The sequence below is a fragment of the Trachemys scripta genome, chromosome 7 (genome assembly GCF_013100865.1).
Source record: "Trachemys scripta elegans isolate TJP31775 chromosome 7, CAS_Tse_1.0, whole genome shotgun sequence".
In the NCBI taxonomy this organism is placed as follows: Eukaryota; Metazoa; Chordata; order Testudines; family Emydidae; genus Trachemys; species Trachemys scripta.
The window spans coordinates 25,070,645-25,084,963 of NC_048304.1; the positions used below are offsets into that span (position 1 = coordinate 25,070,645).

The 14,319-nt window shown below is 38.7% G+C and overlaps 1 protein-coding gene across 1 annotated transcript in view; it reads left to right on the forward strand.

Moving 5' to 3' along the window:
• Nucleotides 1–13,894, forward strand: part of IL17RD (interleukin 17 receptor D) — a 90,822-nt gene extending 76,928 nt beyond the window's left edge. The window contains exons 11-13 of the mRNA XM_034777562.1: nt 265–449; nt 5,724–6,660; nt 10,317–13,894. Of these exons, the coding sequence (XP_034633453.1) occupies nt 265–449; nt 5,724–6,660; nt 10,317–10,432 (1,238 nt within the window). The 3' untranslated portion in view covers nt 10,433–13,894. The remainder of the gene's footprint in view (nt 1–264; nt 450–5,723; nt 6,661–10,316) is intronic.
• Nucleotides 13,895–14,319: the final 425 nt, after the last annotated feature.

The window sequence follows — 14,319 nt, forward strand, 5'->3', positions numbered from 1 at the left end:
GGATGGAGGTGAAACTATCTAATTTCTTCTGTTCACAGAGCAAACCTTTCTAGACATGTCTTTGCACAGGCAGTAACTATCCAATCTTTCACCTCACTGGCTGATAAAATAGAAGAGGAAGAAGGGAGGGAAAAAGGAATGTCTTGGGATGAAGAGCCTTTTACTATGTACTTGAATAATGAGTCTGTCAAGGCTAAAGAAAATTTTTGATCTTGGATAGAGTGAAGATTTTTGTGTTTTTGTTTTTTTTCCCTTCCAATTTAGAAAATATATATTCCCATTTAGATGAGGAGAGCTCGGAATCTTCTACATATGCTGCAGCACTCCATGTGGAAAGGCTCCGTCCCCGGCCAAAAGTGTTCATCTGCTATTCCAGTAAAGATTGCCAGAAACACATAAATGTCATTCAGTGCTTCGCTTATTTCCTTCAGGACTTCTGTGGCTGTGAGGTAAGATCACCACTTCTTCTTTTAATGTTTGGAATTGCCTTATTCAAAACATTGCCCCCAAAACTCGTGATAGCCTAGCCCTTGAAAATATTTCACCTAGACAGAGATATTCTAATCTCTCTTTGCTAAAGAGAGTAGCTTCCATTAGTGTTAGTGGAAACTGCCTACATTAATTTTACCTATGTGAATTTTCTCCATTTAGAGAAAAAAAGCAAACCAAATAATGGATGACACAGTATTGTAGATAATTTGCGTCAGTCCTAATTCTCTCATTCAGTCATCCTTAGCTCTTTATATATTAACTACCAGAAGCATATGCACACATTATGCTCATCTAGTTATCAGAATTTATATCTTCTGTAGATTACAGACACAAAGAAGCTCTACAATCTATCTAATCTAGTTTAGTATTTCTAAGGCACCTCTTATGCCATGGTATAGAAGCAGTGATCTCATGCATGCACACTTGAATCAATCAGAAATCTTGTCCAGAAGAAGAATTTGTGCAACACACACATTATACATAATACAACCTTGCTAATTTTGATTAACCCCTGAAATTCTTTATCATCCTTGATGGCTTATTCAGTAAATTTTTCATTCTTTTGATGCTATATGAAAACATCAAACAGCTTTTTTAATGGCATATAAAAGCATGGCCTAGGCCTGAATCTTTTTTTTTTTTTTACTGTCTTTGATTCAAAATGATATCAGAAAAATATCAAAATGACAATTTGATTGACTAGGTTCAAGTTCTCTGGCTTTTTTCTAAACCTGAGAGAAAATGTAACCAATAGTTCACTTTTTAAAAGGCAAAACAATTATTAGTTTAGAGAAAACATTTATTTCTTTTGTTAAACTTTAATCCAATCAAAGTCCAGTTAGTATTATGTATGAATTCAAATATTAGTATTCAGTCATATAGCAAGTGTGTCCCCTAGTGGTAGAATACATTATTTAAAATCATTGCTTGTTTTCATTATTGTGCTTCTGTTATTTTATTTTTATATTATTAATTTACTCAGACTTAAAACAGTCAGAATAAGATGTCTTATATTTAGCTTGTCTGAATTCCTTTTTTTCAGTTGTGATGGTAGCACAGCATCACCACAGCTACGTGGAATGGAGTTAAAGCCAAGTGCTTTTTGCATAACACTCCAGGGTTATTCAATATTTGGTAAACAAAGGACAACGAGACCTAGATAAAGATAGAATATGTAGCAGTCGTGTTTAATATAAAAAACAAAGTTCAAAAGATGACAATGAAGGTATCTGTATCTTTGGCCTACGGAATTGGATTATTGTCTTATAAAGAAAAGGGGCAATGGGATTTATTGCTGTTTAAAATGCTAACCTAATTATGCTAAAATTAAAAAAGACTTTTTCATAAGTACACATAGTGAAAACACAATTCCTGGACTCTCACTGACAACTGCCCCCCCATATTTATCAAGGCAACATATATCCCAGCTGTAAAATGACACCGGACTATGCATCCTTGGGATCATGATTCTGTGCACTAGCTTCCTGTATATATATATAAAATATTTGTTTTTAGACATGCACATTGTTGCTACCATAGTAGAATCATACGGGGAGATATGTGTATTTACAGCAGATTCAACATGTTAATCACACAAGTGTACAATAACTAAGAATTGCATAAAGCAACAGAGGATCCTGTGGCACCTTTGAGACTAACAGAAGTATTAGGAGCATAAGCTTTCGTGGGTAAGAACCTCACTTCTTCAGATGCAAGAAGTGAGGTTCTTGCATCTGAAGAAGTGAGGTTCTTACCCATGAAAGCTTATGCTCCCAGTACTTCTGTTAGTCTCAAAGGTGCCACTGGACCCTCTGTTGCTTTTTACAGATTCAGACTAACACGGCTACCCCTCTAATACTTAAGAATTGCATGTAGCACGTAGAGTGGAGTGTTCAGAGAGGGTTCATTTCCCTCTTTAACTAGATAGATAAATGCTCAGTCACTTGGGACCACTCTTACAAAATTTTCCAGCTTTGTTTCTTCTTCACAAGCACCGACAGTGCAGTGTTTTTTACCCCCTGCTTTGGAAGCAGCTACCCCGAAAACACATAATTGTTTGGCCTTGTACTGTTATTTGTAGATTTGGTGCTTTATAAGTAGGGCCCTACCAAATTCAAGGTCCATCATGGTCAATTTCATGGCCATAGGATTTGAAAATTGGTAAATTTCATGTTTTCGGATGTTTAAATCTGAAATTTCATGGTGGTGTAACCATGGGAGTCCTGACCCAAAATGGGAGGGGGGGATCGCAAACCTGTTGTAGGGGGGTTATGGGATTGCCACCCTCACTTATGTGCTGCCTTCAGAGCTGGACTCTGAAGGCAGCAACCGCGGAGCTTCCTGCAGCCACAGGAGGTTCCCAGAGGTGGAGGTGGAAGTCGGTCTGATTGCCCCTGTGCTGCTTTGAGCGCCTCAGCCAAGGGCTCCTAGCTGCTAGTTCTGGCTTGCTCTTCCACTGCGTGGCTGCTCTTGGGTACCTCTCCTGGCTTCAGAAAGCTCCGCAACCCTCCACCCCTACCCCACACACCCACTTTTTGCCCCCATCGCTCCACAGCCGCAAGAGGAGGGGTCACTGTACAGGGTGCGCCCCCTTCAAGATGCAATTATTAGTTTGTTTCAGTAAAATAAAAAAGATCATGTGAACTTGACAGGATTTATTGATTGACACTTTACAGCAGTAAATAACACTCAGGGCTCAACTCCCTGATTGGTAGATATGGGCATCTGAGACAGTTTTGTAGAGTAGCCTACAATTGGTAGCCTCAAACTTGAGAACCAAAGCCTTAAGTTAACAAAAACAAGTGAAAAAAATGTTGTGGTTTCAAATGTCATTAATTAAATGTCAGCATGGAGCATCCAACAACTGTGTCTTTCTTCATTTCCTGTCTCTGCGGAAGACACCTGTCCGTGTTTAGAAACTGCTCTCTCTGCATCCATGGAGTTTGTTGGAATTGTCAGGCAGTGCCGAGCTAGCCTTGCAAGATAGGGAATTCAGCCTTCCACTGAGTTCCAAAACTGCAGCATGGGCAAACTACTGTCCACTTCTTTTGCAATATTTTTGTAAGCAGGTATCTCCAGCCTACAATTATCAGAGCCAGGAATTGCGTTAAGCAACAGGAACACTGTTGTTAGTTTCCTGTCTGTCCCATCTTTGGCCTTGTCAGTAATGAAATCAAACAGAACATACAATACATAGTTGTCTTGGTCATCTGTGGACTCATCCTAAATAATTTCAAAAGACTCACATGTGTTAATTTGTACATTTTGTACATTCCCTTTAATGAACTCATGCAGCTTTGGGTGATCAAGTTTTTCCAGTGATATATTAGCACTTACAAATGCATCCACAAGTTCCATTCTAGCTAAATGACTGGTTTCAGAGCTCGCTGTCATCTTCTGAAAAAGAGAATAAATTGTTTTTTGTTTTTTTAACTTTTTGTTTACCAGCAACGCAGTATCTGCATCCTTCTTTCTGCTTTGATGGATTTCCGAGTCTAAGTGGCACTCAACTGTTGCCTGACATATGTGATCCAATGAAACATTGCAGCTTGTACAAAATAGTTTGTCACCATTGGCGTGTAGAATTAGGCTTCCAAATTCTTTCACACAATGCGCTGCAGTAATCATTTTTGAGCTTTTTATTTATTTTGGACACTCATTTTACAGCAATTACACATGTCTTCTGGTAGGCAGTCAATTGAGATCACTACACTATAAACAGGGCCGGCTCCAGGCACCAGCTGAGGAAGCTGGTGCCTGGGGCGGCAGACTGTTTGAGGTGGCATTTTGCTCAATCCGAGGGCGGCACGGCCGCTTCCCCCCCCGCTCCCCCGCTCCGGCCGCCCTGTAGGGGGCAGCAGCACAGAGAACCATAGCGCCCTGCAGGGCAGTCCTCTTCCCTCCCTCCCCGCCAACTGGAGCGGAGCCCTCGCGGCAGGCGAGCCCTGCTGTAGCCCTGGCCGCCCCCTCTCTCTCTCCTGCCTGCCCCCTCCCCCCGCCCAGCCGGTCCCCCTGCACCCATGCACCGTTCTGGCCACCCCATTTTTTTGTTTGTTTGTTTGGGTTTTTTTTGCTTGGGGCGGTCAAAATGCCAGAGCCGTCCCTGACTACAAAACCTCCCCAATGTCTATATCTACCACATCAGTGAGTTGAGCCCTGAGTATGATTTGCTGCTGTAAAGTGTCAATCAAAAAATTCTGTCAAGTGCTTCACCTTTTTATTTTTATTGAAATAATAAATTAATAATTGCATGTGGAAGGGGGGGCAATTCCCTGTACAATGTCCCCTCCCCTGGCAGCTGCAAAGGGAGGGGGACAGGAAGCGAGTTGGCAGGATGGGGTGCGGAGCTATCTGCAGCTGGGAGAGATAACCAAGAGCAGCTCTGCAGGGAAAGAGCAAGTCCTGTCCTGTCCCAGCCATGCCCGGACTAGTAGCTAGGAGCCCCCTGCTGAGGCACTCCCAGCAGCACAGGGAAGATTGGACCCAACTCCTCAAGTCTCCTCCAGCTGCAGGAACCTCAGGGGCAGAGTAACCTGCAGCACGGGGAGGCACCCGGAGGTGGGTCTGGTCTCTTCCTCCCCTCCCCCTGTCCCAGAGCAGCTGGGCAGAGGGATGGAGCTAGGAGCCCCCTTTACTGGGGCACTCCTAGGAACAAGGGGAGATCGGATTTCATGGGGAAGGGCTTATTTCACAGTCGCATTTTTCATGGCCGTGAAATTGATAGGGCCCTATGTACAAGTAATACAGGAATGTAGGTATATTGTTTCTTAAACAATACTTAGGCACCAAAAGCACATTATAACTAACATTTTCAATAGAACAGTTGTGAAAGTTAGCCTTCTTGCCCACAGGGCTTGCAGGTTTCCGTAACCCATTGAAAATACGTATTTCCCATGCCAAATGTACAACCCTTACTCACTTTGACGAGCACTTACCGACACAAATAGTTCCATTGACTTCAGTATGACTCTTCATATCAGTAAGTGCTTACCCAAGTGAGCAAGAGTCACACAGTTTACCTCTTTGTTAACTACAATTAAAATGTATTACTTATTTCTGTTTGAAAATAGTTTCCATTCACAGCATGGACGGACCTTAGTCTTCCTCATCTTTGATTCACATCTGCTTAATAAATACAAGCAGGTTCATTGAGCATTTGCAACACATTTAGCCTTTGTTCAGTTGCTAAATCCAGCATTGAATGTTAACCAAGATGCTCTCTTCTTTTCCAGGTTGCACTGGATATATGGGAAGATTTAAAAAATTGTAAGGAAGGGCAGAAAGAGTGGCTTATTCAAAAAATCAACGAGTCCCAATTTATCATCATTGTATGTTCCAAGGGAATGAAATACTTTGTGGAAAAAAAGAACTGGAAGCACAAGGGAGCAACAAGAGATGCTGAGAAAGGAGAACTCTTTCTGCTTGCCATATCAATCATCGCAGAGAAGCTGCGTCAGGCAAAGCAGAATTCAGATGACCTCTGCAAGTTCATTGCAGTCTACTTTGACTACTCCTGTGAGGGTGACATTCCTGGCATTGTGGATCTAAGTACAAAGTACAAGCTCATGGATAACCTCCCTCAGCTTTACTCTCACTTACACTCCAGAGATCTGAGCCTTCAGGATTCAGAGTTGTATCCTGTAAATATTAGCAAAAGAAACTACTTCAGGAGCAAATCTGGCCGGTCCCTTTATGTTGCCATTTGCAATATGCACCAATTCATTGATCAGGAGCCTGACTGGTTTGAGAAACAACTCATTCCTTTTCCTCAACCTCCTTTACATTACCAAGAACCTGTGATAGAAAAATTTGACTCAGGCTTGGTTTTAAATGACTTAGTGAGTAAACAGGTGACTGATGGGGATTTCTACCTGAAAACAGATGTAAATATTATCCCTGCTGTAAATTCAGACTCTCACTGTATAATTCAGCACTTTAACCTTGGAGAAGATGCAGAGACTCAGGACATTCAAGTTGGTAGCTCTGTTCTTCAGCCATTGTTGCATGTTGTAAAAGCTGCCAATCTTCCAGATATGCCCCGGGATTCAGGAATCTATGATTCTTCTGTTCCTTCATCTGAGTTATCTCTACCTTTAATGGAAGGACTTTTGACAGACCAAACTGAAACCTCTTCCATTACGGAGAGTGTCTCTTCATCTTCGGGTTTAGGTAAGATGCAGTAGTTTTTCTAAATTGCATTAATACAAAATATTCACATGTTGCTGTTATACTTTTAGCAACATAAAACTAAACATTGAGTACATAAGTACCATGGAATAAGGGACCATATAAGAAGCTGGAGAGAAAGCTAGTTAAAATATAGAGCTAGTCAAAAAAGGCAAAAAAAAAAATATTTTTTTAGTTGGTGGTAAAAAATATTCATCAAAGTTTTAAATTTTGATCATTCTCTAAGCTTATTGAAATTTTTTTAAAAAGTCATGAAACTTTTAAAAAATGTTTCAATTTGCATGTAGCTCTAATAGAATATAAAATGGTGTCTTCCCCTAGCTGATCGAGAGTCATTACTGTACTGCAGGTAACTAAAAGCTCAAACACACATAAGATATTAGGCTTTTTATAACATAGGCTATATAAACATTACCTGCTGCTGTTGTCTTAGTGACCATGATGTATTGAATGTGGTTTAAGAACTGGGGAAAAACAGTATTCAGCATTGTATTTATTGTAATTAAAGTGTGATCTACTGACTTTCAGCTCTTCCCTCAGCAAACTGAACAGTCAAACTTTCTATTTAGAGGGTCATAAGGTTGAATGATTCACTGTTTGCTCAATATATATTTTAAGTCTTGTCTTTTAAGAAACTGAATTTACCTTGGTGGTTATTAAAGTTCAGACTCTTAGTCATATGTACTGTTTGCTACAAGGTGGATGAGGAGATGACAGTAGATATGGAAGAGTTGAGTAGCAGACTTGTTGGAGAAAACATATAAAATCTGAAATGCCAAACGTGGGGAAAATACAGATTTACCAGTTTTATTGAGTAAGCCATGAACACCACCTCACCCAGTCATTCATTCAGAATTCACACATATAGTTCTCTTTAACTCCCTCAACACTGCTAATCCATCCCTTCCTCACAGGCCTGAAAAAACCTTGCATGCTGCTAGACTTCAGGCTGTTAGACCAAGCTGGGATGTCAGTTTCAGAGTTAAAGAGCCCACTAGGAGAATGCCTGTCCAGCAGTCCCCCTCCTGTTTGAACCACCGGGCTATCAGCTGAAGCGTCTCTGCTGTCCAGGAATTACTAGAGGAGAGAGGCAACCTCTCCAATAATTTAGTTCTGAAGTCATGTAGCTAATACGTTTTAACTAACACATTTTAAAGCTCTAGTATCAATCGGGCAAATTGTATTTTAACATGTGTGAGCTGATAGAGGTGAACCCTACGGAAGAGTTCCAAGGCTGTGTTACAAACAATGGGCATACTCACCCAATCAAATGACCCCAAATAACCCTTGCTACTTTTTTCAATTACTTCTCCCAAACCACGTTGGTCAAGTATGGCTAAGGTCTCAGCCACCTCCCCTCTTCTAAGCCACAATCTCCAATAGGCCCCAGGTAAGTTGGAAGAGAGAAATCTAGAGTTGAGCATTATGTGCCTACTAAATACACTGCATCCTGTACTTTCTCCTAATTATCCCACATACCCATGATATTTATACATTCATTGTAAGCTAACATCATGTACTGAGTATGGGATTTAGGAGCAATTATAACAAACTCTACATTTTGAATCAATAAACACCTAGGTTCATAGATTCTAAAGCCAGAAGAGACCATTATGATCATCTAGTCTGACCTCCTGTGTAACACGGGCCATAGAATTTCCCCAAAATAATACCCGGAGCATATCTTTTAGAAAAAGATCCAATCTTGATTTTAAAATTGTCAGTGATGGAGAATCCGCTATGACCCTTGGTGAACTGTTCGAATTTACTCTCACAGTTAAAAATGTATACATTATTTTGAATCTGAATTTGTCTAGCTTCATGTTCCAGCCATTGGATTGTGTTATACCTTTCTCTGCTAGATTGAAGAGCCAATTATTAAATATTTGTTCACCTTGCAGGTATTTATAGACTGTAATCAAGTCATCCCTTAACGCTGTGTTTGTTAAGCTAAATAGATTGAGCTCCTTAAGTCTGTCATTATAAGGCATATTGTATAATCCTTTAATCATTCTCATGGCTCTTCTCTGAATTTATCAACATCCTTCTTGAATTATGGGCACCAGAACTGGACACAGCAACAGTCACACCAGTGATAAATAACAGAGATAAAATAACCTCTTTACTCATACTTGAAATGCATCCCAGGATCTCATTAGCTCTTTTGGCCACCGCATCACACTGGGAGCCCATGTTCAGCTGATTATCTACCACAACCCCCAAATATATTTTTAAAGACACTGCTTCCCAGGATAGAGTCCCCCATCCTGTAAGTATGTCCTACATTTTTTATTCCTAGATGTATACATTTACTTTTAGCTGTATTAAGGTGCATATTGTTTGCTTATGCTCAGTTTACCAAGAGATCCAGATCGTTGTGTATCAGTGATCTGTCCTCTTCATTATTTACTACTCCACCAATTTTTGTGTCATCTGTAAACTTTATCAGTGATGATTTTATGTTTTCTTCAAGGTCATTGATAAAAATGTTAACTTGGGTAGGACCAAGAACTCATCTCCGCAGGATTCACAGGAAACAGACCTGCTTGATGATTCCTTGTTAACAACCACATTTTGAGACCTGTCAGTTAGCCAGTTTTTAATCCATTTAATATGTTAATTTTATATCACTCTGTTTTTTTTAATCAAAAATGTTGTGCAGTACCAAGTCAAATGCCTTACAGAAGTCTAAGTATATTACGTCAACACAATTACCTTTATCAATCAAACTTGTAACGTCATCAAAATATATAAAATTAGTTTGATAGGACATATTTTCCATAAACACATGTTAATTTGCATTAATTACATTATCCTCCTTTAGTTCTTTATTAATCGAGACCCGTAAGAGCCCCTCCATTATCTTGTCCAGAATCGATGTCAGACGGTCAGGCCTGTTATTACCCAGGTTATCCTGTTCACCCTTTTTAAAAATTGGCACAACATTAGCTTTCTTCAAGTCTTCTAGAACTTCCTCAGTGCTCCAAGACTTCCTGAAAATCAACATTGATGATCCAGTGAGCTTCTCTTCCAGCTTTTTTAAAACTCTTAGATGCAAGTTATCTGGACCTGCTGATTTTAAAATGTCTAACTTTAGTAGCTTCTGTTTAACATTCTCCAGAGATACTACTAGAATGGAAAGAATGTTATCATCATTGTATGAGGAGACTACGTAATCTGTATAAGGTTTCTATCTTGGATACTTAAATTTTTAAGTCACATAAGTTGAGACTAATGGGAAATCTTCATGCAGTTATCAAATGTCTGTGCATTTCATCTCATAGTAGTTTGATCTGATAACACTTTTCATCCTGACAGAATACTGTTCCACAAGAGTAGCCTCTCAAACAGGCCATTGAATTAGGGTGGATGCACTAAGCTTCAAACTCACTTAGCTCTCTAACCTCCTTCATTGGGCCTGACATAATGTTAGCCCATTCATCAGTGAGAACTTCTCTGAGTAGACCACCATGAGGAAAGGTTTGTATTAGTTCTTTATTTCTGATCATAGTGATATGGCCTGAGGATAGTGCATTATGATATCATCGGGTTGTGTTCTTTTCAACATACAGTTGACCGTTGTACAAATAAAATAATCACTGTTCAAAAAATAAAATGACCTTTTTTTTCTTTCCCAGGAGAAGAAGAACCCCCTGTGCTCACTGCTACAAAATGCCTGGTCCCTGGAATATGTAAAGCAGAACTTCATTGCCACATCCATACCGATGAACTACAGGCAATTGCACCTTTATAATGTCTTACAAGATTGTTAAGCATTGCCACTTTATCAATAGGCTCTGTTTGTGTGTTAACCATCACATCACCCCAACTGCTAAACCTTCTTGAAGGAACAAATGCTTCCTTGAAGGATATCTGTTATTCCTAAGGGAATTTGTGGCCAGTAGACGATTACCTGTAAATCTCTTTATAGACTCTTTTCTGATCTGAAAATGTAGCATTGAAAAAGATGAAGATACACTTTGAAATTACCATCTTAAATTGCATGTTGAAATTATACTCTTTACAGATATCAAAATCAAAAATCACTTCTGATGTTTTTATTAGAAATATTTTTGACTGAACATACAATAACTAGTCACTTTTGGCTTGGATCGTTAACCATCTCAATGGCACAGCATGTTTTGCAGCAGAAATTCTGGTTTTAAATGCTGAAATATTTGATAGTATGAGTATTTTAGTGATGATCAGTGGGATTTTTGTGACAGGAGTTATGGTCATAAAATGCCAAAGTCCAGACCTAGTAAATCTCCATTAGACAAATATTCCTTTAGCAAACATTTAAGCATTTTTTTCAACCCTGTTCCTCCAAAAAGTTTATCTAGTCCAGTGGATTCCAGTGGAAGGTAAAAGCATGTGTCCTATCCCCCACAGCTCCATCTCTATCCATATTTTGACAGACATGTAAGGGAAACATATTGTGCCATTCTGTCATTTCAACTCCAGGATGGTACAATGCAAGGCTATAGGACACATATGTTTATTGGATTTCCTGATGTCCGTTTCAAGGTTAATTGTTTTTTGTGGAAACCTGTCTTCAGACTTAGTTTCTTTTAAATGGTCTTAGTTCTGTCTGATTTTGTGGAAGATAAAATTCCTGTTCCCTACGTCTTTCCCACATTGAGTTCATTGCAGTATCAGGAACTTGATTTAGGAATACTCTGTTTTAGAATGCTGCAGCCTGTGAGGGGTGAACATTGCAACAGATGCAGTAAGTGAAGCTTCTTGCTAGCCTATCCAGACCTAGGGTAATTATTTCTATTTTTTTTTAATTCTATTCTTGACCAGCTGGCTACGATGTCTCACAAATAATGCCATGGTGAACCATATCACTTATATAATTTTAAAAAATCCTATATACCTCTATAGAATGGTGCAGTGGAAAATGAATCTCCTGTCATCTTCCTGGATGGGTTGGTGGGAGAAAGGATGTAGAGAGTGATGGAGAAAGAGTCACCAAATCTTGTCTTTGTGTAGGGCACTATTGGGCCTGAGGGCAGCCCTAATAGAGTTTGTGCTTGTTGTAGAAAGTATGTAAACTCCAAGTTTCCCCATAAAAATGTGCTGCTTCACATCCATTTGGAGTATAGGAAGTTACAGTAGGCAGTGAGTGACTGGCCATCTGCACATCTTTGTATTGGGCAGCCACAAGACAAATGTGTATTGGTTATTTTGAAGTTCCCAGTACTGAAAATCCTAGTGAATGGGATAAATATTCATTTTAACCTCATGTTATATTAAGCATAATTCTAACTACAGGCACCCTATAATGCATCTGGCCACATTTGTCTGAAGACAAACAGCATGATGTTCCTTCTCTTGCAATGATGATTTAGATATATCTTCATGTGAGAGACCCCTACTGCTTCCAGACAGCAATTCCTCATAAGCAAAATAAAATTTGAATATCTCCAAAGCTCGCCACTGTAAATAATAACAAAGGATGTCCTGTTTGGCTACCTGTGCCAAATTTACTAATCTGGAGTCTAAACTGCACCCTGTCCAATCCCATTGATTTGGGGTTGCATTGGGTGTTAATCAGGGTTTAATAATAGTTCTAGCTGTCCATAGCTGTCAAAAACCTTTCTGTAAGTGGAACTTTCTCAGTTCTGTGTTTGTTCATTTTAATCTTAACTGCTGGGTTTTGATATGATTCTCAACAGGTATCTGAGTAGCTTAATCATATTTAAATGTAATCATTGGCAGCAGAATCCAGCACAATTCATAACTGTGGTACAAAACAATAGAATGAGGCAGATACCTACACCAGTATTTATGATGGAGCTTTATTTCTACTAATGTAAAGCTCTTCAGCTATTTTTCACTGTAATTTTTCTGCTAAACTCAAAGTGAATGCCACAAGCTCAAAATGTCACAAGGATCTTAGTTAATTCTAAATAGTGTGCGAATGATCTGAAAGCATAGAAACAACTACAAAAGATTTGTATATATTGTGCCTTGGGTTGTACTGAAAGCAAAATTCTTACAGTTGCCCCATTCTTTGGAAGTTTAAAAACACTTGGGTCAAATTAGATAGCTTCATTTAAGAGCAAATCCTGCCCAACCACTTGCAGGTGTGGAGGACCCTGTCTCAGTGGGGTTTGTGCAGTTCCATTGCAGAAAGATGCACAGCCTGGATGCCTGGACACCAGGCAGGAGGTTTGATTGGATGCCAGGCAGAAGGTTTTCACCTGCTATGTGCAGCAAAGCTGAGCTCTACAGTGAGGTGACTGGACAAGTCACAGCCTATTACTCTGTGCAGGACTAAAGATTTGGGTGAATTCCTGGCTCCATTGAAATCAATGGCAAAATTCCCAATGAATTCAGTGAGGCCAGGATTTCACCCTTGACTCTTAACAGTCATTTTCAAATATGGATTGATGAATCCGTTGAAAACTAACATTAGTGTTTTATTACTTACAAATTTGCTGTACAATCCTGCTAATCTTAACTGAGTCTTGAAGTTATAGATACCACAATCAAATTAATTTTAGTCAAATATATTTTCCCCCACCAGGTAGTGGATGGAAGCCTAATCTTGAATGCCTTTGGGGGGAAAAGAACAGAAGTCATTATAGACTTTGTGTATAGACTGTAGAAAATAGCAGACCACTTTGGATTTTTATTTTTATTAAATGGAATTATAAATTGGAAAGAAATGTTTAATTTACTTTATAGTGATTTTTTGACAAAGTTAGCCACTCTGATTTTTTAAATTCAGAAAAATTGCATACATATTTTGGGGGATAGAGGAGGGGAATTACTACTGAGTTTGCAAGAATTCTGTTTTTTTTCCCCTTAAGAGGCCACGAGCAAAAGCTCTTGTAAAAAAAAATTTAAAAACTAATATGTTGATATACATTTTAGAGATTAGTTTTCTACTATTTTCATGTGTTAGTAAAATCTAAACAGAATGTAAATGGTGAAATAATCCCTCTTGTTACTACTAGAGTCTACAAATGTGTTGAAATGTGATCATTTTGATGTGTTTATAAGATATATGTTTCTCTGAGGATGAAAAAATAGTGGAAAGCTAAGGATGCAAGATGTATCTGTATGTTTAATATTTACATTGATAAATATAGTTTCCGTATTTTGTACCTGTATATAAACTGATGACAGTAGGCAGCAACTGATATTTGCAGAAATTTTTTTATGGTACCATAATTTAGAAGTTAAACATCAAAATAAAAAGTCATAAGGCATGGCCCTGTTGCTTTTTAATTTTATATAATTAGCATGTGTTTTTTCTTTTTTAGCTATATGTAGTGTAAGCAAACATACCATTTCACTATGCTTCTATTAGCAGGTTAATAGTACTAAATCTGATTTCTGCCTAATTATTTTTATTCCTCTTCATATGTCACATTTAGGAGATAAACTGATATGTATTCAGGGACTTTTAATATCAAACAGCTGTAAAAAATAGTTGTCTACAAGTTCTGTATAGAAAGATGGCTTCTGTTAATTTTTGAAGTAAGACTCCTTGAGTGCAGTAATTGCAATTATTCTCTCTGTACATTACCAGAAGGTCCCACAACGATACATGATTCTGTATGTCAAGTGAAGTCCAATTACATCATCCAGAAAATGTGTGATAGTTTGGATTGAATGAGTTTAGAT